Source organism: Salvia hispanica, chromosome 3 (genome assembly GCF_029641045.1).
Source record: "Salvia hispanica isolate PSC_SH4W2 chromosome 3, Shi_PSC_v1, whole genome shotgun sequence".
Lineage (NCBI taxonomy): Eukaryota > Viridiplantae > Streptophyta > Magnoliopsida > Lamiales > Lamiaceae > Salvia > Salvia hispanica.
In genome coordinates, this window is record NC_142694.1 from 18,522,191 (window position 1) to 18,548,405 (window position 26,215).

The 26,215-nt window shown below is 38.3% G+C and overlaps 3 protein-coding genes across 9 annotated transcripts; all 3 read left to right on the forward strand.

The window, feature by feature from the left end:
- Nucleotides 1–349: 349 nt before the first annotated feature.
- LOC125209433 (G-type lectin S-receptor-like serine/threonine-protein kinase At4g27290) lies at nucleotides 350–3,367 on the forward strand. Its single transcript, XM_048109031.2, has 6 exons — nucleotides 350–1,733; nucleotides 1,830–2,023; nucleotides 2,107–2,317; nucleotides 2,388–2,628; nucleotides 2,704–2,851; nucleotides 2,927–3,367. The coding sequence occupies exons 1-6, from the start codon at nucleotides 398–400 to the stop codon at nucleotides 3,224–3,226; spliced, it is 2,430 nt and encodes an 809-aa protein (XP_047964988.2). The 5' UTR covers nucleotides 350–397; the 3' UTR covers nucleotides 3,227–3,367.
- A 3,617-nt stretch (nucleotides 3,368–6,984) lies between these two features.
- LOC125211470 (E3 ubiquitin-protein ligase RMA1H1-like) lies at nucleotides 6,985–9,504 on the forward strand. Of its 7 annotated transcripts, none has more exons than XM_048111277.2 (2): nucleotides 6,985–7,160; nucleotides 8,602–9,504. In XM_048111277.2, exon 2 carries the CDS (start codon nucleotides 8,610–8,612, stop codon nucleotides 9,351–9,353), a length of 744 nt encoding a protein of 247 aa, XP_047967234.1. In that variant the 5' UTR covers nucleotides 6,985–7,160; nucleotides 8,602–8,609; the 3' UTR covers nucleotides 9,354–9,504. The 7 variants fall into 7 exon arrangements, with proteins under 7 accessions (XP_047967234.1, XP_047967236.1, XP_088923230.1 ...); XM_048111279.2 differs by lacking the exon at nucleotides 6,985–7,160 and adding an exon at nucleotides 7,181–7,614; XM_089067104.1 differs by lacking the exon at nucleotides 6,985–7,160 and adding an exon at nucleotides 7,181–7,494.
- A 4,333-nt stretch (nucleotides 9,505–13,837) lies between these two features.
- Nucleotides 13,838–16,514, forward strand: LOC125216208 (protein FAR1-RELATED SEQUENCE 5-like). Its single transcript, XM_048117866.2, has 3 exons — nucleotides 13,838–14,124; nucleotides 14,625–15,387; nucleotides 15,625–16,514. The coding sequence occupies exons 1-3, from the start codon at nucleotides 14,079–14,081 to the stop codon at nucleotides 16,319–16,321; spliced, it is 1,506 nt and encodes a 501-aa protein (XP_047973823.2). The 5' UTR covers nucleotides 13,838–14,078; the 3' UTR covers nucleotides 16,322–16,514.
- Nucleotides 16,515–26,215: the final 9,701 nt, after the last annotated feature.

Consider the following 26,215-nt stretch of genomic DNA (forward strand, 5'->3'; position numbering starts at 1 on the left):
AAATTACATCTAAAAAAATAGAATATGAATTAAAAAGCAGTTATAGTTAAAGAACAAGGGTAATATTGTCAATTGTATTAAGCATTACATAGATAAGTATTTTATTAATATCTATAAACACTTATTTTTAGTTAGAAATGTCATTTATGGCCAGCCACATTAAGGGCGCATGGACGTACCCGAAAAAATTAACCCACAAGAACAATATGATACTTACTGATTAGTCATTTCGTCACTCCACAAGAATAATTATAGTTGAAAGATTCAACAAGGGGTAGATCAACTGTAGACGTATAGTTTACTAGGAATTTCATCACATTGACCGACTGGAGTCATCGTAGCTCTTTTCTTATAAAAAGAAGATACTAGTTGGAATTTCCAAAATCAATCTAACTTGATGACCATGATGTTATCAATATTTGTTGCTGCTTTGCCCATATTCTTTTCCAGTTGCGTTTGCAATGGATCAGACACCTTATTATTCGGCCAAACTCTTTTCTTAAACCAGACATTAGTATCCAAAGGGGGCATATTTGAACTGGGATTCTTCTCGCCACCAAATTCCAACAACTATTACTTGGGTATATGGTACAAAAGCATTCCCATTCAAACAGTTGTTTGGGTATTTAATAGAGAAACCCCTATCCTTTTCTATAACAATAAACCACAGCTGCAATTTCTATCCGATGACAGTTCTGTATTATGTCTGAACGTAGAAAATACTCCTACTACTTTAAGATGTGTTGGCGGAAGTTCAAATATTAGTGAGGCGGTGATTCTCGACAGTGGCAACTTCGTGCTGAGAAATGATTCAGGCGGCGTTCTATGGCAGAGCTTTGACTACCCCACCGACACCTGGCTTCCAGCTACGAAGCCTCTATATATTACTCCACCTATTACTTCTTGGAGGAATTCAACTGATCCTGCTTCAGGAAATTACTCTTTTTATGTATTCCTAGGACTAGAAGACAGCAGAAGTCTGTCCGTGTGGGCAGAGAAAACTGTGGGATGGGAGAGAGGGATATGTAGTACCATCTCTGATCACTCAGCTTTTAGCAACTCTCATATTCTTGCCCTTCACTCTACTGATATTGGTGAATATGAGCCTCTTTATTTTTACAATAAATCAATGCTACTGTCGAGGGTTGTTATAGAGTATGATGGCCACCTCACGGGTTTCGCTTGGTCTGAGGCAAGGCAAGATTGGATTGTGGTGGCTTCCACCGCACATCGCAGTTGTTGGTCGAACACTATATGTGATGCACGATACTCACCAGCTTGCAGATGCTTGGATGGGTTTGTACCACGGGATCAACATGAATGGGATTTATCCGACTTTTCTAATGGTTGTCACAGAAAGATTATACTACCACTTCAATGTGACGAGCATAAAATCAGGTTTATAAAGGTAACCGTAGGAAGATTGCCTGCTAACCGTAAACATTGGACAGCTTCAAACGATTTATGCAGATTAGCATGCTCCAGAAATTGCTCCTGCTCTGCTTATGCCTACGATACTGGAGGAGCGTGTTTGTGGTATACGGGTGACTTGTTGGCTTTGGAAACCCCATCAAATACGTCTGCGGGGGTCGATATTTATATCAGAACAGAATCATCTCATAATGCACACACTAGAACACTACTTATTGTGGCTCTAACTGCGTCCATTGCTTCTGTGCTAATTATATCATGTTTGTGTTTCTGCTATATCTGGCCAAACCTCAAAACCAAAGGTAATTAACACTCTCTCTTCTTCAATAGTATCACATTTCTAGTTGAAGTCATTGTTAAGATATTAGTATCTCGTTGCCTTGCTTGTCTCTATTCAGATTCAGAGAAAACAAATCAGGATCTATTGCTACTAGATTTGAATAGTGATGGTTCATTTACAAACAAGGAGGGAGAAGCTGAAGATGGTTGGCATGAATTGCCAATCTTCAGTTTGGGAAGCATAGCTGCATCTACCAACAATTTTTCCATTACAAACAAGCTTGGACAAGGTGGTTTTGGACCTGTTTATAAGGTAATATCACATCTATATTCATATGCATATAACCAACAGTTAATTGAGAATAGTATCATATAATGTTAAATTTGAGTTTGCAGGGAGAGTTGGCTAATGGACAGTTTGTAGCTGTGAAAAGGCTCTCAAAGAGATCAAGGCAGGGATTGGAGGAATTCAGAAATGAGATGCAACTGATTGCCAAACTGCAGCACAGAAATCTTGTCCGCATTTTAGGATGCTGCGATGAGAAAGATGAGATGATACTTGTCTACGAGTACATGCCCAATAAAAGCTTGGACTGTTTCCTCTTTGGTTAGTCATGCATCAAATTCTTAAATTGTCATGCCTAACAAGCTCAACTGAATATATGATTTGAATGCAGAGCCGAGCCAGAAAGTGGTGGTACTTGATTGGAATAAACGCATTCATATAATCTCAGGCATTGCTCAAGGGATTCTATATCTCCACCAATATTCGCGGTTAAGAATAGTGCATAGAGATTTGAAAGCTAGCAATATACTACTAGATGCTGACATGAATCCCAAAATCTCCGATTTTGGGCTAGCTAGAATATTTGGAGGGAATGAGTTGCAGGCGAATACTAAACGGATTGTTGGAACATAGTAAGTAAAATGCTATTTAATTCTTATCCATGGCAGTGCATAAATGAGAGACTATATATTTTTGTGGAAATGCAGTGGTTATATGTCACCAGAATATGCAATGGAAGGGCTTTTCTCAGTGAAGTCTGATGTGTTTGCGTTCGGAGTATTGGTGCTGGAGATTATTAGTGGAAAGAAGAATACTGGTTTCTATGGCTCTGAGTATCTATGTCTTCTTAGATATGTAAGTAGTATTGAATTTTGCAATGAAATGATTAACATTAATGTTGAAAATTTTAGAATTTGATTTTGGTTTCAGGCGTGGGATTTGTGGAAGAAAGGTTGTGTTGATGAGCTGATTGATCCTACGTTAGAACTGCCCGAATCTTGGTCATCAGTTGCAATGAGATACGTTCACATAAGTCTATTGTGCGTAGAAGAAAATCCAGTTGATAGACCACTCATCTCTGATGTTGTTGCAATGCTCAACAACGATAAAAGAGCCATACAATCACCAATTAATCCTACTTTAACTGTTGGGAGAGCATTGGTTGCACAAAGAGAGGTGGAGATTTGTTCTATACATGATATGACGATGTCTCATGTCGAGGCGCGTTAAACATTTGAAAGCAGCGCCGTCGCTGCACCCTTGCATTTTCAGTTCACTATTAATACTCTAGTCCTGTTTTCTTACATGTTATTTCCCTTTTTCCCATCTGTATTGATATTTTGGGCAAATAATCATATTCTGTTTTTATCATGTCTTGAGTGTACTTATTTTCTTAATTAATCCAAGGCTGTTCGTTATCATCTCCAACTGGTGATTTCATAACTATTGCCTTAGCCAAATAATTGGTGATTTCTTCATCTCCCATTTGGCAACTTGTGCAGAAAATATTATTGTACAAGATTTCGCCTTTCAAAAAATCTTGCACTCATAATAGCACACATTCTGAAACAACAACTCTTTCTACCTTGAAGAGGCCATCTTCAAAGTATGCTATAAACAATAAATATGATACTATATGCAATATCATTATTATGCACTGTAGTTGATACCAATGAATTACCATATTAAAGAAATGATTCAATGTTCTTTCACTAGCGCTAGAAGAATCAATCAATATCATTATTATGCACTGTAGTTGATACCAATGAATTACCATATTAAAGAAATGATTCAATGTTCTTTCACTAGCGCTAGAAGAATCAATGGGTTTTTAATGTATCAACAGTACACTATCAATAGTTTCACTATAATGACTAAATGATCTAATTCATAATTTAAAAGACAATGTTTTTTATATATGCTATAAAGAAATACAATAAAGGCTCACATCATAATTTAAAGTCATTTTACTTGATTTTCTCATCGTAAAAATTAAAAAAAAAATGCCACTTTTTCAAGCCAATTGTATTCAAAACAAATTAGTGCGTTTGCATGACCCAGTGAAATGTGGAATGGGCCGCTGGCTTTAAATTAATAACAAAAAAGGGGCCCAAGAAATAAAAGCCCGAATGCTCTTGGGACACTCGACATGGGGTGGGGCGGCAGTCGATGGAAGGCCTTTTATGGCGCCAATCTGTAACCCTCGTCCCCATCTAGCTCCACCGTCACAACAACCTCTGTAATGTATCTTGAATATTGATAGGATTCGTTGACACATGAGATTATCAAACAAAATTAGGATGATCATGTTACACTTACGATGGTGCATAGCCAGTAGCCACACTCTGGTGCAAAGCCATAGTATGTTTCAATTTTTTATATAATTGGACAGATACTAGTAATATACCTTACAGAATTAAAAGTCAAAAATAAATCATTCATTTTTCAATCAAAATAAAGGAAAATTATTATATTAAAATCAAAATAGTTTGAATAACTAGTTTTAAGAATAAGCTATCAAATTCATAAATGGTACTATATTAAATTAGTAGTAGTTTACTAGTTTATGAATAAGCTGAAAAGTCATATGCTAACGGTATATTTTTATATATTACTATCTTAAATTCTTAATAAAAAAGGCGTTTATTTGTTAGATAAAGTATAAGTTAAAATATACTAGTAGTATTTTATTTATGATTAAATTATTCATATAAATGACATTAGACGGATCATGCCAAGACGTAATTTAATATTCCCTTCAACCATAAAAAACAATTTTGATTTGTCATTTTTAGGATGTCCACAAAATATAATCTCATTCTTAAAATAAAAAATTTCGTTACTTTTTCTCCTTTCTTCCATTTTTTCTTCCTTCCGCTCTCCTATTTTACTTGCTTTTGCACTTTCATTTTCACTTTATCATTTTTTCATAAAAAATTGTGTCATTCACATATATTACTTACCTTTTCTCTTTTTTTTTCTTACTAAAAATCATATCATCCACAAATAATATTATTTATTGTGGAAGGGGACGAGATACATTAATTACTAAAATAAAATAATCAATCAAAAATTCAAAATAAGAGCATCCGCAATGGTCGGCTAGCGACCGGCTAGCCGATTCGTCGCGCTGGCCGATCGGCTAGCCGAACCATTGCAGTCGGCGAGAGCGAAATCGGCGAGCGCTTCGGCGTGGGCTGGCCGATCGGCCAGCGCCGATTTTTGTTTTTTTTTTTTTTTTTTAAAAAAAAAACCTATATAAACGCGATTTTCGTTTCATTTTCATTTGCACCACTTGTTTTAACGAGTTTTCTCTCTCTCTAACTTTCTGTACAAGAGCATCATCGAGCGATGGATCACAACAACGAGTCCAGTCCAGCGACGAGTGGATCTCAGACTCCCACGGTACCTGTGGGATCTGGATGGGGGCAGATGGGCCCGGGGTTTAACATCCCTTGGAATCAGATGATGGGGATGATGGTCGGTGCGCCGAGGGGCGCAGGGGGGTATGCCGTGGGGGATGCCGGGCGGCAGGCAGGGGAGCGGCGGGCAGTCAGCGTCCGGGTGGGAAGGTATGCCCCAGATGCAGCAGCAAATGATGCTGCAGCAGATGATGGGGATGATGTGGCAGGGCGGGATGCAGGGGGGGTGCAGGGGTCACCGGGAGGGGACACGGTATATCGGCCCTCGCTTGATTTTTTGACGGCTTCGTCTCACACGTCGACCCCAGTGGAGACGCAGTTCACTGGCGATGACCTTCTGTCATTGCATGATATGAGGATCGATCTCGGGGAAGATGATACTCCCGTTCCAGCGAGGCGGGCCGCGCCGAAGAAGAAGACGAGGGGGAAGGGGAAGGCCAAGGCGGTCGGCGAGTCATCGCAGCCCGCTGTTGACGACACCCCTGGCCGGAGGAAGTGGACGGAGGATGAGTACGCCGGGGTGGCCAGGGGGTGGTTGGAGGTGTGCGACGATCCGCTGGTTGCGAACAACCAGCGGATCGTCAACATGTGGGCGAAGATCAGAGCTGCCTATAGGAGGCACTGCCCGCACGGGAAGAACTTCAGCCCGGAGGAGGTCCGGAAGGGGTGGGAGCGCACCAGGGCCGCGGTGGGCCGTTTTTCGAATTTGTACGCCAACGCCCTCCGTCAGCTCAGGAGTGGGCAGAATGAGGACGACGCCCGGAGGATCGCCGCGAGTCAGTTCCCCTTGGCGGGGAAGTATAAGGAGTTCACCTACTGGGAGTGTTTCTTGTTGCTGAAGGACTCCGAGAAGTTCCGAGCGGGGTGCGACGCTGGGTGGCCGAAGAAGCAGCGACTGAACTATAGCGGCGACTACAGCGGCAGCAGCGGCGGATCCCCCCTATCGCCCCGCGAGGTCCAGTCCTCCGCCCTCCCACCCGCCCCACTCGAGTACACTCTCCATTCGCGTAACCATACGCGGGATCAGATGTACAAGGTCTTCCAAGAGTGGAAGACCGCCACTGACCCCACGGAGAAGATGTTTCTTCACGAGATGCTCGAGAGCATGCGGGTTGATTTGGAAATCGCAAGGGCACAGCTAGCGAGTTCCGACGTGGGCTCAGATACCACGAGCGGCGGCGACGGCGACGGCGATGAGGAGTAGAGAGTGGCGGGGCTCGTGTGTTGAAGCCCTTTTTTTTAAAAAAAAAATCATGTACTTTTTTTTAAAAAATCTTTGTACTTTTTTTTAATGGAATGGATTAATTTTCCTGTATATGTGTCGTAAATTTAATTCTGTATTTTAATCGTAATTTTAATTTCGTAAATGAAGTATATTTTGAATTATTTTTATTGCGGCTGACCTATGGTTGGCCTAAATCTGATGTGGCAGGTGGATTTTTTAGTATTGCTGACGTGACAGGAGAGAGAATGATTGACTTATTGCTGGCCTAAATGACCTTTACTAATTTTGAGTATATATTAGCGTTCAAGATAAGTATCCACGCACTCAAAAGTAGTCATAAGTCCCAACCAAATACTTTAAAACCCCATTAAAATCAGCGTATAAATGAAGAACAAAAGCTTTTCTCCTCTCACTCAACTTTAACTTGAAAAGACTGCGATTTTGTTGCCTTGTATTCGAGAGATTGGTTGGAATCGGAATTTTGGAGCTTTTTCAGAAGGCCCTTTTCCACATTTCGGTATATATCCCGTGTTGTTCTTCACTCAGTTTGTGTGCTTGTGCGTTTTTTGTCTGATGCTTCTTGCGTTTATTGCATGTGGGTCTCTTTAGAGTGCTGTTTTTCGATGTAAAATGTTTTAGTTTTGTCCTTTTTAGTCTCTTCTGCTGAAGGGCCTCTCTCTTTCTAAAATCTCTTGCTCTGGCTGGCATTTTTTATTTTTTTTGGGGATAAAGGTTGAAACTTTTTCCTTTCTTGGGAAGTGTGATACATCTCTATTGTTTCTTTCTGGGATTTGGCTGCAGCGTCTTGTTTTCAGACCACAGATCACATTTCAGAATTTTATACTATTAAGGTTTTGGATTTCAAAAATGGTGACATAAATGAATTGATGCTCTTGAGCTTTTTGTCATGTTTGTGGATTTGCTTGATTCTCAACATCTTTGAGGATTCTTGTAATCTCTGTTTTGAAAAGGTTGAATCTTGATTCAGAATTCTTTCTGCTCACAAGAAATTTGAAAATATCAGCTTACCTTGTCTGGTGAAAAGAGTGTATGTATGGTTTCATAGCATTAATATGCAGTTGTTTTTTCAATTGAGCAAAGATGTGGCACTATGTTGGATTCTCATTGGTTGGTTGCATCTCCCTTAAAGGCTATAGCAAACCTTGTTTTCTCCAAATTGATATGTGGGATTTGTTTGTTCTGCACATGATTGTACTATTTTTGATATGAACAAGAAACTATGAGAATCTTGCTTTTCTTGTTCTTCACTTAATGTTCAAAGGAAGTTAGGTGAGTGGTTGGGATCCAAATTATTGATGATGGAATTAGTGTTTCCAACAACATCCCACCTAATATTATTAATTCGTTTGAAGATGGTCTTTTTGATGAAAAATCTTCTTTAATGATGCTCATTGATATCAAAATTAATAAACTTTGAAAATAAGTATTTGAGAAATTCTTAGTTGCTTGAACCAGTTGTGGTTTCAACATCATGGGCCACTTGATTGTCGTGTGTCATATTCTAACTAATTCTACTTTCATTTTTTTGTGGTATAGATTGTGATATCACATTTAGATTGTAGGTGGCTTGTGGTATGTATATTTTGCAGTTGATGGAAAACTAGTTGTTGTGTGTCACATCCGTGGCTCTCGGCTTGTGATTACGCCCGGTTTGTTAGGACTGCAATGTGCCTCTACTTGTAGACGCAACGAGAAAGCGTGTAAAAGGCTCTCCAGCCTCCTTAGGCCGAGTTAGATAGTCGATGTATGACATTATTTAGTCCAATTTTGAGTAGCGTTGGTCTTTTAACTATTTCCGGCATCATGTAAGGGCCGTGGGTAGGGTTGGTCGGGACGAGTCATATGTTGTTTTTGTGCTTTATGTTGAACGATTTTGAGTTCGTGTAACCGTGTTATCCTTCAAATACTCAATTCCATGTTTTCGTCCATCTATGCAGACGTCTAAATGGAGCGTTATCTCCGAGGACCAGCAAGGACTTCGTGCCAAAACCTTAAATCCTTGACCTCAACGCTTGACGAGCCCAACACCAATCCGTCTGCTGGCTTCGAGTGCAACATCTGCCTAGAGCTCGTGCAGGACCCCGTGGTCACATTGTGTGGCCATCTCTACTGCTGGCCGTGCATATACCGGTGGATCAGTTCCCAACACGCCTCCCCCGAGAATCCCGACCACCAAAGCCCCCAATGCCCGGTTTGCAAGAGCAAGGTCACGGAAAAGACCTTGATACCCCTCTACGGCCGCGGCCAGAGCACGGACGCCTCCAAGGACGAGCCATCCCGTCTCATACCACAAAGGCCTCCGAGCCCCCGATGCCTGACCAACCTCATCATACCAAACGCGACGAGCAACTACACGCCGTACCCGTTCGAGCAACTCCACCGTAGAGGCTACGGTGCCCCGCCATCCCCTCGACGAGATTACGGAAGCTACCCCTCGTCCCCGGTCCTCGGACATGGAAGCAGCGCGCCACACTTGGCCGACCCCATGATCGGGGTGTTCGGGGAGATGGTGTATTCGAGAATATTCGGGAACTCGGAGACGACATTGTATACGTATCCGAATTCTTACTATACAGCCGGTAGCAGCTCTCCTAGGCTGCGATGGCATATGGTGCAAACTGATAAATCATTGAGCAGAGTATGTTTCTTCTTTTTTTGTTGTATGATGCTATGTTTGCTCCTATTTTGAGCTAAATGTATTTTCAATATTATGATTTGTACGTATTATAGTTTATATATATGAGCATTATATACTATAAACACTTGTATTCTCAATTTAATTTTAGCTACTCAGTTGGTAGGACGTTTTCTATCATAAATAGATTTGGAATTCGAATCTAGCATAACTCGAGCACTGTGATCATCTATTTATAATAATATTCGATCCTTATCTATCATGACCGATTGATTGATAATGCTGGAGTGTGGTATAACACTGATTAATTCGCACGCATTGGTCATATGCTATTTTGATTTATCAATATGTGTTATTTTTTGCAACTTAATACCATGCCGCGGTAGGGTCGGTGATGCTTGATGAGATATTCCACTTGCAATAGTATATGATCTTTCCTTTGTCGCATTTATTATAGAAATTGAAACATTATTTGTGGCCCCTAAATTGGATGTCCGATTAGCTACGTGCATCTAGAAGAACAAATTTGTCCAACAAATTTGTCCACAATAGTAACTAATTTTGTGAGACTATAAGAATCAATCATTAAGAGATTATTAGTGGTCCTATTTTATTTGAAAATGGCATTCTATAGAAGTCCCCACTGCCCTTTTTTCTAGAAGTAGGCGATCTAATTTTGATTCCCATCGCACAATTTTTCTTTTGAGTTATGGAATGAGTGATTGAGAAATATATTCTAGTTTAATGTCCCAATCTTACAAAAAAAAGGGCTTGTGGCTCTCTAATTTCTTCTCCATTTTTAAATTCCTCGATTGATATACGGAAAGAGCTTGGAAGTTCATAATAATTAATAACTAGAGGGATGTATTCCAAAACTGATTTTTATTGATTTGATTGGGAATTGTGGTGGAACACTTGAGTCATGTGCTACGATTGGATATCCTTCATTTTATATTAGTAACATTTTTAATATTATCATATTACATGAATTATATGAATTCATGATATAAAAATAATCAAGCCGTTTAAAGTGCTTTTAAATAACCTGTTGGTAATATGATTGGTTATAGTAGTTTATGTTAATTTGCTCTCAATATGGGTGCTTTAAATCACCTTTTGCTAATATGAATCGCTCTCGTATGGTTACATTCAGTAAGAGAAGGTGTCAAGTAAGCCAAACTATTGTGTCACATTAGTCACAAATAAATAAATACCTACGGGACATATCAAAGTACTCCCTATGTCCACGATTACATTTGTCATATTTGATTGTCCATGAATAATAGAGCATATTTAAAAAGGAAAAGTTTTCAACTTCTCTCTTACTTTTTTTCCTTCTCTCTTACTAATAATATAGACTCCACATCCTACTAACACTACTTCTCTATTTTTTTTCCTTCTATCTTACTTTACCAATTCCACATTAAAATCCGTGTCATTCACAATGGTCCTATTTTTCGTGGACGGAAGGAGTATCATACTCCCACCATCCCTAATAATTCGTCATCATTTGACTCAGCACGGGTTTTAAGAAATGTAATAGAAAGTGCGTTAAAAAAAAATTAGTGGAATATGTGTCCTACTTTTATATATTACTCCCTCCGTCCCGGAGTATTAGACTCACTTCTTTTGGGCACATAATTTAAGGAATTGATATTTAAATAATTAAAGTGGAGAGAGTAAAGTATGAGAGAGGGAAAAAGTAGGGGAGAGAAGAGAGAAAAAAGTAGGTGGAAAGTAAAATAAGATATTTTTTGCTAAAAAAGAAATGAGTCTAAGGCCATCTCCAACCATTTACACCAAACTCAAACCCATTTTTGAGTTTGGGTCACACCAAAAAGTAATTTTACTCCAATCATTTACTCCAAACTCAAACCCAAAAGAATATTCCATATTTATATTCTTTTTATACCTTTTCAATTATACCTACATATTTACTTAAATTACATATTAATCCCATAATATTTTATCAATAATTTATGTAACTTAAATAATTATACAAATTTTTTTTATTAATATATTTATGTATTAAATATATTTTATATTAAAAAATTACACTACTTTTAAAATTAAATACACTAAACTTGCAATAATAAAATTCAAAATATAAATTGAAACTCATTTAAATATATCGCAATTACATAAAACATATCACGATAAACATAAAAAATAGCTAAAATTCAAGACTCGAAATTTGTGTATTGTTCCCACAAATGATCAACTAGCGCATTTTGAAGTTCCAGATAAGCACTTTTATTTCTTATTGTGTCATATCAGGTCATATACTCTTGAAATAATAACAAGATTTTTTCTGCAATATTTATTCCTATTTAGTTATTATTTGTAAAAAAACATAATTTATTATAATATAGTCAGCTTGCTAATTTCTATTTAATTATTTTGATTAGAAAAATATATGTAAATTCCATGAACAAATTGTGTCTAAATTATGTGGCTGATAGTTTGAATCAATTATCAAGTACTACTGTACTAGTACACAAATTGACAGTATACAAATTGGCCGCCGGCTGATTCAACTATCAAAATAATAATAAGGACTATTATGCAATATTTAAAACTTTTTTGCAGTAGATACTCAATTTTGGTGTTCACTTCAAATTTGGTGTTGTTTGATTAAAAAACCCAAAAATGGGTATGAGTATGGAGTATGGTTGGAGCACATTTTTACACCAAAAATGGGATTTGGTGTATGGTTGGAGGTGGTCTAATATGTTGGGACATCCCAAAAAGGAAAGTTGGTCTAATACCTTGGGACGGAGGGAGTACTAGTTTTGTAATAAAATGCGAGTGAGAATAAGCTAGTGGAATGTGGGTTCTTCTACCAAATATAGTACTTCCTTCGTTCCTTGTTAATAGAGACATTTCTTTTCAGTACTGAGTTTAAGAATAGTGTGTTAAATGGATGGTGAAAAAGTAAAAGAGATGAAGAGAGAATAAAGTAAAGAGAAAATTACTTTTGTTAAAAATAGAAATGACTCAATTAATTTGGAACTTCTCAAAATAGAAAAATGACACTATTAACATGGAACTGAGAGAGTAAAATGAAAGGTGACAATTTTTTTGGAACAGATAAAAATGAAAATATGTGACAAATTTTCAGGGGTGAAGATAGAAGGGAGTAGTAAAATATGAATATGATGGTGCGCCATTCACTTATGTTTGTGAGGGGTGGAATATGGAATGGAGTAGGTGATTCCAAGTGTTAAACATGATGATGGGTCCATTATTTATGTTTGTGAGGGTAGAATAGGGGATGGTGTAGGAAAGTAGTAAGTGATCCCAACTAGTAATATTTATATGACTATTACAATACTTATTATGGCAATGAAAAATGACACAATAGGTGGCACGCACTATACGCGCATGTAAGTTTTATGTTTGAATAAATATAGATTTGATAACCAAATTACTCATAAATTGGAATCGCCGTCATCAAGTTGAATGATTGCTGGCGGTGGCGGAGTGGGTGGAGGTGGTGAAGGCGATGGCGGCGATTGGGAGCAAGAAGCTTCGAAATTGGAGGGTCCATCTAGGTTTAGGTTTACGCTGGTAATTTGCCGTTAACTTGCGATAATTCCAATTAAGGTGTCAAAATTGGCAAGAAAAATAACAGCTACATTTAAAATAGTTCTCCTACTAATACATACTTATGTTATCCTCTAACAACCAACTAGTTGTACAAATTGTTGTAACTATACTTATCTCTTTAATTAGAAAATTAATTTTGAATATTTAAGGCTCAACTTGCTTGATCCACCCACATAATTAGTTGTATTTTTCCTGATTCTGATGCTACTCTAGTTAGAAATATTAACAGAAAATAAAGTTGCTTTTCGCGAGAATAATTACGTAATCATGCCAAACTTGAAATAAACTAACTTGGCCGCCACCCAATTGAATTTGCTATTATCATTATTTTTTGTTGTTATTGTTAATTATAGTCTCATCTAAGTTAATTTATATATCGTGTGCTTTGATTATTACAGTTATTACGTAATGTTATTTGTATTTATATGTATGTATGCATTTGCGTGTAAAGTGATGTTGGTTAGCACATTAATTCATTTACTTATATGCTGATTATAGGTAAACTATCTATTCCTTCAATCTTTTACCTTGTCTAATAATTATACGTCACGCATTTATAATGAAACAAATTGTAATTAGATACTAATATATATCGGCAATTACCATATGTCGTATGGCTAAAATCCATCCAGTGATGTGATTGTATAACAATGTTGCCAATTTGTTTAAGAAAGAATTTATAATTTAACATGTTTATTATAACATATAACTAGAATGTAGTACATGGCAAAAATTGAGCAGCCAACTATTCTCACAAAAAGTTTGTAACTACTGCATACAATGATGTTTAACTAATATATATATATATATATATATATATATATATATATATATATATATATATATATATATATATATATGGGAGTGCTAATATGCTAACTAAATATTAAGTTACAATGTACTTCTATTATCAACCATTAGATATGAGAATCTGATGGATCCTATTCTGCCACATGGCAGCTGGGATTGAAGAAAATAAAAGTAAAAATAGCGTGAAAGGGCAAATTGGGGAGTATGAATTGCAGCGGTTACTCCATTGCTGAGATCATGCTAAATTCCTATTCTATTTCAAGCTAATATGACGTCCGATTTCATGAAATCTTCCAGTCCCAGCGTTGTCTTCTCCTTCCCAAATTCTGCCGATTTTGGAGTGTTTGACATCATATTTCAATGGAGAATGTAAATCCTGATTTGGAGTGGAGTAATTTCCCAGAAGGTGACATATTACTTCCCCTTTAATGTTGAGTTGCTGATTTTCTCTTTTAAGAATGCAATCGGTAGTGTTTGATTTCAATTAGTCAATGATGAATTTGTTTTCTATTGAGTATTGAGCATCCAATTTTTCTCCTGTTGTCGATCATGTATTGGTATTGATGTTGTTTTCCATTTGAATTTCAATTAGTCTATCATGATGGTGAGATGTAGCTGCACTTTTATTGATGTTGCTGATTTAGTCTCTGAAATTGGAAATAACTCGTTTATAATTATCCGGATGCAGGACTATAAGGTGTACAATTCTTAATTTGCTTTGCTTTTCCGTGCATTTTTCACCATTTATTCAATGTATTTGTATTGCCACATTATATTATGTGTTACCAATTAACAGTACCAGATTGCATTTTTTATAAATACATATTGCAATTTTGTGAATTATATATTGCATTTCAGCTTAATATTTGTCACATGCTTAGGCTTTGCTTTTTTTGTTTGAATCAGTTTCATGTGTGCCACTATGTTCCGCTGAACTTATACCCATTGTTGGTAAGAACTTCAATACCTTAGATGAAGGCATTTCATTCTATGATGCGTATGCACGCGCAACAGGTTTTGACACACGAAAACATGGAAACAAAGCTTCACGTGAGTTGGTTACTTGGCAATATCTAGTGTGCAATAGGCAAGGGGTGAAGAAGGGAATTGAAATAGATCAGATTCACGCTCGTGAAGGATTCATTACCAAGCGTAGACGTACATCTAAGAGGTGCGGTTGCAAGGCTAGAGTGTCTCTCAAGTACGTTTTTGAGGGTAGTTTTGTTGGGTATGTTGTGCATGAGTTTGTGGATGTACACAACCACAGTCTGATTGAGCTTCCTCTTCGACGATGGATGCATTTAAATCGTAAACTGGACGAGGTGCATAGGAAATTCATATGGGATTGCACGAAAGCTAATATCAGTCCCACAATGACCTTCAAATTTCTCAATGAGTTTTTGGGAGGTTATGACACTGTTGGAATCACATTAACAGAGCTTAGGAATTATGTTCATGGTCTCAAATCATATGTGGAAGGTTCTGATGCACAGATGTTGCTAGATGAAATGCGTAGGAGGAAGGAGGCGTGTGAGGGGTTCAGTTATCAATATCAGCTAGGTTCTAAAAACGAGTTAAAATCACTTTTCTGGTGTGATGCAGAATCTAAACGAAACTATCACATGTACGGTGATGTTGTCTCGTTCGACTCCACATACAATACTAATAGGTAATCTTTTGTTATTTTATACCATAGTTATTGCATTGTACATGAACAGAAGTTGCATTGTTTCTGCTTTAAAATGTTCATTCCTTTTTTAATTTCTTACAGTTTATAATTCCCATACTACACATTGGCTTCTTAGATATTGCTTTATAACAATTTTACAACAGTCAGATTGCAGTTTTGTGCATTGGTTATCGCATGTTTCTTGATACTTGTTTGCAATTTTTATTTTGGATCCAGGTATTGCATGATCTTTTCTCCTTTCACCGGTAAGGATAACCATGGGAAACCAGTCACGTTTGCAGCTGCTTTGCTATCCGATGAGAGTACTGAATCATATTCATGGTTGTTCAAAAATTTTGTTGAAGCTATGGGTCCAGCACCAAAGATGATTGTGACGGATCAAGATCGAGGTATGAGAGCAGCAATTCGGACCGTGTTGGTTGATACGAAGCATAGATGGTGCATGTGGCATATCATGCTAAAGCTCACGGACAAAGTTCCAAAGAAAACACTTGAAAATGAAGATCTTAAGAAAGAGATCAGGGCTTGTGTCTGGTCTGAGTTAATCGAGCCTGTTGAATTTGAAGAGACTTGGATGGGGATAATGGAACGTTATGGGCTGGTTGATGTAGACTGGTTTATCAATATGTTCGAGAATCGGAAGATGTGGGTCCCTGCATATTTCAGAGATTTTCCAATGGGCTCGTTGATTCGGACTACATCTGTTTCTGAGAGTGAGAACAGTTTCTACAAAACTTTCACAAGGCCCCGTTCGAATCTCGTTGAATTCATAATGAGTTTTGATCATGCATTGGCTGCACAAAGAAATGCTAGCTCCAAGTTGGATTATGTTGATTCAACCATTACTCCCCCCTCAAGTAAGATGCACGTCATTTTCATCAACATGTACTCCACTCCCCTCAAACGTTGGTAGCTTACTAGGTAGGGGCTTGAAATTGGTTGCCAGCCAGTAACACAGTTTTCCAGGAAGGTAATTCAGGTTAAAATTAAGAAGGCACTGAACCCCATCTCAACAACGGCCTTCTTTTGCTTGGCATTTAATGCCCTTACAATCTTGTACATAGATTTGGGATGTCCTCTAAAAAGCATAGTATCTCTCTCTCCAATTTCGGACAATACGCCTGATATAAACATCATCAATGTTCGTTAAAAAATAACAAATGCAAATTGAAGTTAAGTAAAACGCAATAATAAAGGATGTACACCTCCAACTGACAAACATGCAATTTAATTATCATTAGTATGCAATATAGCAACCTCCTATACAAATGGCAACCAAATTTCATAATATATAGTGCCAGAACAGAAGTGCACTACATATCAGGAAAACATGCAGCTTCATTATATATAAGTTGCAAATATTATTTTGACAAACTACATATGCAACATCAAGTTGTCAGACATGCAATTTTATTATGCATAATATGCAATATAGCTCCTTCTTGTATGAATGATAAACAAATTACACAATATGAAGCAACAGCAAAGAAATGCAATTCATATAGGAATAACATGCACTTTCGAAATGCAGATCTTGCAAATTTAAAAAGAGAAAACAGAAATCGTCTATTATGCAGATACCTTCTTCACCATAACCCTCAGATGTTTCTTCGCTATCAGATCCAGTTCGATCTTTATTAACCTCCTCTAGATCTCTAGTTGCCTTCCTTTTGCTTCCCATTACAACTACATATCATGAAAGGAAAAACACTAGTCCACTCATTAGAGACAAATCAATAACTACATAAATTGCACAGGCAAGATTGAATCAAGCAAATCGTCGTGCATTACTTCAATCACAAAATTTCATCTACAGCATTTCTGTCTATTAATTACAGAGTAATTCAATCACAAAATTGCATTTCTGTCTATTAATAACAAAGTAATTCAATCACAAAATTCAATTTGCTGCACAAACTTGTGAACATTATATCTAGTTACATATTAACATTAATCAATTTCAGATTTCACACAACAATAACAGTAGCACATAGATGAAACCCCTTACACATTAATCAGTCTCGGAACCTCATACGAGACAATAATAATACACTGCAGAAACTAATTCAAACACAAGCAATTAAGCGAAACAAAAAATGCATTCTATAGCACTATTAATAATTTAATAGTTTTGAGGAAGAATCAAAACTAGAAACTCATACCATATCAGATTCTAAATAAAACATACACTACAAAAACCATTTACTTAACAAGCAATACTATCATTACCTAAAATGCAAATAGAAGAATCATAAAATCACAAACTATATTGGAATCTACTAAAATATCATCAATTCCATGAATCTAATTCCATTTAGTGCAAAAATCATATGAGAATCTAATTAAAACATACACTGCGTAGCCTCATGAATAATCAATTAAAGTCAATCAGAAATCCTTACCAAAACACGACTCAACAAGTTCAACAAGTTGATTAAAATGAGCGTGAATGCTTCTCAAGACAAACTTCAACAATCGAGTAGAAAATTAGGCTAGAAACTCTCCAGAATAAAACAAAAATCGAACACAAAACAAGCAAGTATCTCCATAAAAAAATGAAATTATCTCTATGAGAAATTGAGAAATTCCTTCAAAACAACTACAAAATCGGGATGCCTAAAAAAACTACTCCAGTCGCAGAAAACTGACCTTCAACACAACTCACCTATAGTCGTGAAAGCGCCAAAATACTAGGATGAACTCGCCGTCTGTCTAGGGTTTTCCACTGATGAAATCGCCGCCTAGGGTTTCCACAGATGAAATCTGCTATGGATTTGGATGTGATTTGCGTTGGTGGGGAGAGTAATGGTGGGAGTAGGGAGAGAGAGAGTCACAAACCGTTTCCGCGCTAAATTAAAGGATATTCAAATCTTCTCTAAATTTAATTGATGCGCAGTGACAAAACTACCCCTGACAAGCAATATTTACAACCCGAAAATGCAATCCGTCCTCTGCTTCTGGAAATCAATCAGAGCCATTTATAATATGATCCAAGGGTTAAAATAAGATGTATATTAGCAATCTAAATAAGGGGGCACCCTAGTGCTCCCCTATATATATATATATATATATATATATATATATAGAGTAGTGATATATGGCAAGTGTCCATTAAGTACATAACTAGAGAATAAATCACAGCCACAAGATCAAGAAAATCAAGGGCTAGTATTAAAACATGTGATTTTCGAATTTGAAGGAGAAATCAGTTCACTCTACCACAGATTTACTTCATTATAACAAGGCGCGGATATAATGGACATTTCACAAATAAAATTAGGGTTAACATTTGAATTAATTTCTCATTTACGGAATTCAATCTCTCTGCCATCACTCCTCTTCCCGTCTTCTCCTTCTCCTATTCTCGAAATTTCGTCGTTGCCGCCTTCCTGTCGCTGCAATCGCCCTCGTCTTCCCGTCGTTGTCAACATTCATTCGCCTCCATCCGTCGTCGAACAATGGATTCAACTCAGAAAGATTTTTCAAATTTATGTAAGTTGTTCTACAGGTTTGTTCAACTGATTTAGATTTCTCATTCCGATTTCTCTCATTTCGTCGTCAAACTCATTTTTTATTAACATTTCTTCAACGGATTTAGATTTGAACATTTAATTAGTGTTAAAATCAACAGTTAATTAGTTTTAACAATTCTGCAAATTCAAACATCGGAAGTTTTTAATAAGTGAGATCTGCAATAGTTTATTATGCAATCCAAATTGAACATAAGAACATCTGCTTACAGTTAATTACTACAGTTAACTACTTCTCTTTTTTTATGTAGGTTTTGATCGATAGAAAAAAAGTGCAACCAAAGACTCCAATCGTGAGTAACTCCTACCTGCTCTGTTTTTCATTTAGTGAAGTATTCCATGATTAGAGTGAAGTATTACATGATTAGAGTGAAGTGTTTGTGATCTACGCTTATTGTGCTCTGTTTTTTTATTGGAGTGAAGTAAACCATGCTTAGAGTGAAGTATTCTTGTGTTAGAGTGAAGTGTTTGTCATCCATGCTTATAGTGTTTTATTTTTCCATTTCAGTGAAGTAAAACAAGCTTAGAGTGAAGTATTCTAGTGTTAGAGTGAAGTGTTTGTCATCCATGCTTATAGTGCTTTGTTTTTTCCATTTCAATGAAGTAAAACATGATTAAAGTGAATTATTCCAGTATTAGAGTGAAGTGTTTGTCATCCATGCTTAAAGTGCTTTGTTTTTCCATTTCAGTGAAGTAAAACAAGCTTAGAATGAAGTATTCTAGTGTTAGAGTGAAGTGTTTGTCATCCATGCTTAAAGTGTTTTGTTTTTCCATTTCAGTGAAGTAAAACATGCTTAGAGTGAAGTATTAAAGTGTTAGAGTGAAGTGTTTGTCATCCATGCTTAAAGTGTTTTGTTTTTCCATTTCAGTGAAGTAAAACATGCTTAGAGTGAAGTATTTCATGCTTAGAGTGAAGTGTTTATGATCCTTGCTTATAGTGCACTGTTTTTTCATCTCAGTGAAGTAAAATGTGCATAGAGTGAAGTATTCCATGCTTAGAGTAAAGTGTTTGTGATACTTGCTTACAGTGCATTATTTTTTTCATCTTAGTGAAGTAAAACGTGCATAGAGTGAAGTATTTCATGCTCAGAGTGAAGTGTTTGTGATCCCCACTGTTTTTTCATCTCAGTGAAGTAAAACGTGCATAGAGTGAAGTATTCCATAGTTAGAGTGTATAGAGAGCTTAAAGTGAACTAATAAATGTTAAGAGTGAAGTGTTTTACCTTTGCAGTGATTCAGTTTATGCTTTGAGTGAAGTATACGATGTATGTCTTATAGTGTTATGTGTTTTCTGATTTCAGTGAAGTTATAGACCTTGGAGTGAAGTATATGATGATTGTTACTTGAAGAGTTGATTTTTCTTGCTTGCTGTATCCTATCAATTTCTAATTACACACTTCCTAGATCCAGTAAATCAACTAGATCACAAGGTCTAGAGACTCACAAGACTGGAAGTCTGGTCGTTGGTACGCAAGCAAACCTTCAAAACCCTCAACCACAGATACTAAACTAGCACAGGGAAGTAGGGATCGATCCCACAGAGATGGACTCGTAAAATACATGCGTAGAGAATTGGAAACTATTTTTGGGTTGGCTGCTGCCACGCATATTTTGGGTTGAGGAATTTAACTAAGTGAATTTGGAAATAAAGTACGCTATGCTAACTGCTAGATCTAGGCGAAAATGAATTTTGCATAAGAACTAAGTCAAATCAACTACTAGATCTGGGACTTCTACGAACATATCTAGACCAAGGAGATTAAAACAAGTGGGGACCAAACTCTGAAAAAGGTAAGTACGGACAGAATCGAATCTGCAGCCTAACTAACTAAAGCATCAACTGAAAATGACTTCATCTTCTTCAACGAACACAAATAAATGCAGAGATCAAGAAAAACAAACTCAGATGTAGATCGGAGGCATAATCTTAACAGAAAACTAAACAACGACGGAAATTAAACTGCTAGACGAAGCAAACCAGGCAGAACAAAATTTCCCATAATTTCATGCACAAATTTCACCTCCCCTGTTCAGATCCACACTTCGGATGCTAAATCCACTCCGGATCCAAGCATCAGAACAAAAATCCAACCGAACACAACTTCAATACCACGATTCTCGAATCTCCTAAAATATTCAGCAACAAATTCAAGAGAACATCTCAAATAAACAAACCAAAATAGCAAGCATCATAATAATCAACACGAAATCTAACTTCCTCATAGTAAATCAAATGTAAATAGAACGGATAAACTGATTCAGCAACAAAAACAGCAAGCTCGACTTCCAAAAGTGAAGTTCGAGACGGAACAGAGTAGTAAACAGAAATTAAGAGAACAATTGTTTCTTCGCCCTCAAGGGACGGTGGTGCACTGATACGTAATTCACGAAAACGAAAACCACCCCAATTCCCCATTTCCCTAGTGTGTGAGCTAAGAGCGTGACTGTGTGTGGAGTGTGACGGATCTGCCATTCTTGTTGCGCACTCCTTTATTTATAAGCTTCGAGGTGGGGCCCAGCGAGGTATTGATTGACTTGATTGCCCTCAGCTTTTGGCTTCCTTCCTCTAGCTTTTCCTCGTGATTCCGTTCCTGCTCCTCGCTAGATATCCTCCTCCAGCATCTCCTGGATCTAGCGCTACACACACACCTGGCTTAACAAAACTTGTTAGATCCAGCAGAAATGTGATGTTTTTCACTACATAACCAATGCATGAAATTAGCCTTATCAAACTGCTCACACTTAAACCATACTTGTCCTCAAGTATAAAGACAAGAAGAAAAGAAGAATAAGGCGAATTTCAAGCATGGTTATCCCCTTGACCGACTCTACAGACTCTAGACAAAACTCCTACACCTAGACACAACTGAGGCAAAGCTAGACACTAAAACAAAGAGTACATAATCACATAGGATGAAAACATATAAACACATATGCATGAACTGGTTTCAACTTTTAGGCAACCGTCCCCACAAGATTAAGATCAATCCAACAGGCTGCACTCCTCCAAATAGGCCTTTTTCTCCCCTCTACCTAGCCAATCTGTCAGCTCGTCAAGATAGCCTTTTACTTCCCCAATTGTTAGATTCACTCGATCACTCATTCCTCACCAGGGATGTTAGGACCGATTCTCTCTTAAGTTATTGCCAACCACTGAAACCTCGGGTTATGAGAATTCCTCCTTCTATCCTCCGTCACTATCCCCCTTTTTTTTCTTTTTTTTTTTTTTTTTTTCTTTCTGGACTTCGTCCAGCTTATACCTCCTTGATTTCCTGGACTTCGTCCAGCTTATACCTCCTTGATTTCCTGGACTTCGTCCAGCTTATACCTCCTTGATTTTTTTCTCTCTTTTTATTTCCTCCTCTGGACTTCGTCCAGCTTATACCTCCAGATTTTATGATTATATATTTTCTCCTTTCCCCCTTTTTTATTTATATTTTTTTTTTTCTTCTCTTTTCCTTCAGCATTCAGTGGCAGACTTTTGACATATGTTAGCTCTAAGTGTTATCACAGGCTTATAACTCACCTCTAGAGTAGGGCTTCACAACTGAGCAAGTAAAGGCATTTACTATCGTTCTCGCTTCATTCAGATTGGTTCGGCTTACTAAAGAATCAGGCTTCTAAGTTGGAATACCTCCTATTTTCAATTGCTCTCCCTAAGGGAATCTGCCGTATTATATCCACTAGTTCATGCGACACACCCCTAGACCTACGACTCCTCAAAGCATAATAACACTGCATTGACTCCTCTCCCCCTCCCGCTTCACTCAAGCTTGGCCTCAAGCCATCGTCGTGAAGGGGGGAAAAAGAGAATTCAATGCAGAAATAAACAACAATTCTAAAAAAAAACAACTTCTCACACTTAGACCGAGCAACGGGCTAAGTGGGAGAAGAACAAACCAACAGAAAACATAGAACTTCTCACACTTAGACCAAGCATTGGGCTAAGTGGGAGAAGATAGCATAAAACACAGCAACGCATGGAAATAAAACACAGAAAAAGAAACACAAAAACTAAAATTTACTTGGTCTGGGGAAATTGCTCATTTCTGGGGCTGGCTCCCGCGAGAGCCAGACGGTGGTGGAACACTGGGGCGGTTTGTTTTCACTTTCTTCTTCGCTGGTTGCTCCAGCTCTTCCTTTCCTTCTGCAGCTTGATCGAGTCCTGGTTTCCTCATTAGCATTTTCGTCCTCGGTGGATTTGGAACTTTCTCGGGAATAGTCGGGGTGGTCAACTGCTGGAATGGCTTGATCGAGGGACTGCTGTGGATGATCTTCTGTGCCTCGCCACTTCGGCCGATTTGGTTAGGGTTTGTAAGCTTAGAGAGAGAATGACAGTAGAGAGAGGGAGGAGCAAGTTGTGAAATTATTATGTGGAGAGAGAAGGTCGGTTCGCATCTTTTACACAGAAGAGAGAGACGGTTGCAGGCATGACATCAGCGACCGTACTCCTCCATAATTGTCGGCATTTTGAATTTCAAATTATAACTTCCCTCCTCAACTGCTCCTTCATGCACTCTTCCTCTAATTGATTCCCTTGACCGCGACCTAAAAAAAAATATGAAGACCCCAGACTCCTGGGTCAAGGTTAAAGTACGAGACATAAATCCCCTTTGAGTTTGGGTCTTCGAAAATATTTTTGGAAATTTTTGAATTTTTATTTTGTTTGGATTTTCTTTGTCTTCTAAAGCAATTAAACTATGTACAATTACCTTTGAATATTCTCGAATCCCCTGGATCAGTGTGTAAAAACATAACATTTCCCTTGACCCAGGAGTTCATCGAGAATATTCCTTTGTCTGGCTAAGTGATAACTGAGAGCGCACGTAGTGGTATTTCCTCCACTACGCATAGCTCAGAATTATCCCTATAGACTTTCAATCGATGGCCATTAACAAGAAAAGGGACCGAGTTAGGAGCACTTCCCTGGATTTCCACTGCTCCGTGTGCGCGGAGGCCAACGATGGTATATGGACCTACCCACTTTGACTTCAACTTCCCTGGCATTAGCTTGAGTCTGGACTGAAATAGAAGTACTTTCTGCCCCACCTGAAGTTCCTTGACCCGGAGGTTCTTGTCGTGCCAGAGCTTCGTTCTTTCCTTGTACCACATTGCTGAATCGAATGCCTCTAGCCGTAGTTCCTCCAGCTCCTGTAATTGCAGCTTCCTTTCTTCTTCACATGCCACAGACTTCATATTCATTTCCTTAATGGCCCAGTATGCCTTGTGCTCCACTTCCACGGGTAAGTGACACATTTTCCCAAACACCAACCTATAAGGTGACATCCCGATTGGTGTCTTGTAAGCAGTTCTATACGCCCACAAAGCATCGTCAAGGCGTTTACTCCAATCCTTCCTTGTGGTGTTAACTGATTTTTCCAAAATACTCTTTATCTCCCTATTAGAGACTTCAGCTTGCCCATTCGATTGGGGGTGATATGGTGTAGACAATCTATGATGCACGCCGTATTTCCTCATGAGCGCTTCTATAGTGCGGTTGCAGAAGTGTGTTCCTTGATCTGAGATAATCGCTCTAGGAACTCCATATCTGCTGAAAATGTTTGACTTCAGAAACTTGGCCACCTCTTTAGACTCACAAGTGGGCGTAGCCTTCGCCTCTATCCATTTGGAAACGTAGTCTACAGCGACCAATATGTAAGCATTTCCGTACGACGACGGAAATGGGCCCATAAAATCCATCCCCCAAACATCGAAAATTTCGCAGATCACTATGGGCACTTGGGGCATCTCATCTCGTCTCGAGATTCCCCCTGTCTGTTGACACCTTTCGCAGCATTGACAGTATTCAAAGGCATCCTTGTTCAATGTAGGCCAGTAGAATCCACTGTCTAGAACTTTCCTTGCGGTTCTCCTTGGTCCGAAATGCCCTCCACACGCCAAGGAGTGACAATGATGGAGTACATCTCTTTGTTCCCATTCAGGAATGCAACGTCGAATTATCTGATCTGCACACATCTTCCAAAGATAAGGATCATCCCAGAAGTAATATTTGGCTTCGCTTTTAAGCTTCATCTTCTGGGCCCGGGAGGCTTCCTCTGAACTTGGCACCTCTCCCGTGACCAAGTAATTTGCCAGGTCTGCGTACCATGGTTCTGCGTTACGTACGCGCTTTCCTCGATCAGATTCTCCTGGACCGGTTAAAACTAAGACAGATTCCCAGCTTATCGGTCTAGGTGGTTCGTCCATATAGTACAAATGCTCTTCGGGAAAAACATCGGGAATAGCCTCGTCCGTATCTCCTTGATGAATTCTACTCAAGTGGTCAGCCACTCGATTCTCTGTTCCTCTTTTGTCTCTTACTTCCCAATCAAACTCCTTTGACCCAAGAAGATAAGGGCGGAATTTTTCGAACGAGTAGACGACAGCCAACATTTCCTTCTCCGTAGTATCGTAATTCTTCTGAGCTTGATTTAGTGTCTTGGACGCATAGAAAATTACGTAGTTTTTCCCATCTATCTTCTGCCCTAGGACGGCTCCCACAGCGAAATCGCTCGCGTCGCACATTATCTCAAAAGGGTGATTCCAGTCCGGTGCCCTGATAATTGGTGCGGACACTAGTCTCTCCTTGAGCAATTGAAATGCCCTCTTGCATCCCTCATCAAACTCGAACTCCACATCGTTGTGCAGCAAATGAGTGAGTGGTTGCGCAATTTTTGCAAAGTCCTTGATAAACCTTCGATAAAACCCTGCGTGACCGAGGAATCCTCTAACTTCCTTTTGATTTGTAGGGTAAGGTAGCTTTGCAATCACTTCCACCTTTGCCTTGTCCACTTGTATTCCTCTTTCAGAGACCACATGACCTAAAACAATCCCCTCAGTTACCATGAAGTGACATTTTTCAAAATTCAGGACTAGATGTTTCTCTTGACATCTTTGCAGCACTAGGTCAAGGCTGGCTAAACAAGTATCAAATGAGCCTCCATATACAGTGAAATCATCCATGAATATCTCGATGCATACCTCTAGTAGATCCGAAAAAATACTCATCATACAACGTTGGAATGTACCTGGTGCATTACATAGACCAAATGGCATCCTTCGGTAGGCATAAGTTCCAAAAGGGCATGTAAATGTGGTCTTTTCCTGGTCCTCTGGGTTCACGAAAATCTGGAAATAACCGCTATATCCGTCGAGGAAACAGAAATACTGTTTGCCAGCCAGCCTCTCTAGCATCTGGTCAATGAATGGTAAAGGAAAATGATCCTTTTTGGTGGCTTCATTTAGTTTCCTATAGTCGATGCACATCCTCCATCCAG

What these genes read in the sequence shown, in the direction of transcription:
- LOC125209433 (XM_048109031.2), top strand. Translation starts at nt 398, where the DNA reads ATGACCATGATGTTATCAATATTTGTTGCTGCTTTGCCCATATTCTTT. An exon ending in GCCAAACCTCAAAACCAAAG is followed by an intron (nt 1,734 to 1,829) that starts GTAATTAACACT and finishes GTCTCTATTCAG; the next exon opens with ATTCAGAGAAAACAAATCAG. An exon ending in AAACGGATTGTTGGAACATA is followed by an intron (nt 2,629 to 2,703) that starts GTAAGTAAAATG and finishes GTGGAAATGCAG; the next exon opens with TGGTTATATGTCACCAGAAT.
- LOC125211470 (XM_048111277.2), top strand. Translation starts at nt 8,610, where the DNA reads ATGGAGCGTTATCTCCGAGGACCAGCAAGGACTTCGTGCCAAAACCTT.
- LOC125216208 (XM_048117866.2), top strand. Translation starts at nt 14,079, where the DNA reads ATGGAGAATGTAAATCCTGATTTGGAGTGGAGTAATTTCCCAGAAG. An exon ending in GTGGAGTAATTTCCCAGAAG is followed by an intron (nt 14,125 to 14,624) that starts GTGACATATTAC and finishes TGTTTGAATCAG; the next exon opens with TTTCATGTGTGCCACTATGT. An exon ending in TCCACATACAATACTAATAG is followed by an intron (nt 15,388 to 15,624) that starts GTAATCTTTTGT and finishes TTTTGGATCCAG; the next exon opens with GTATTGCATGATCTTTTCTC.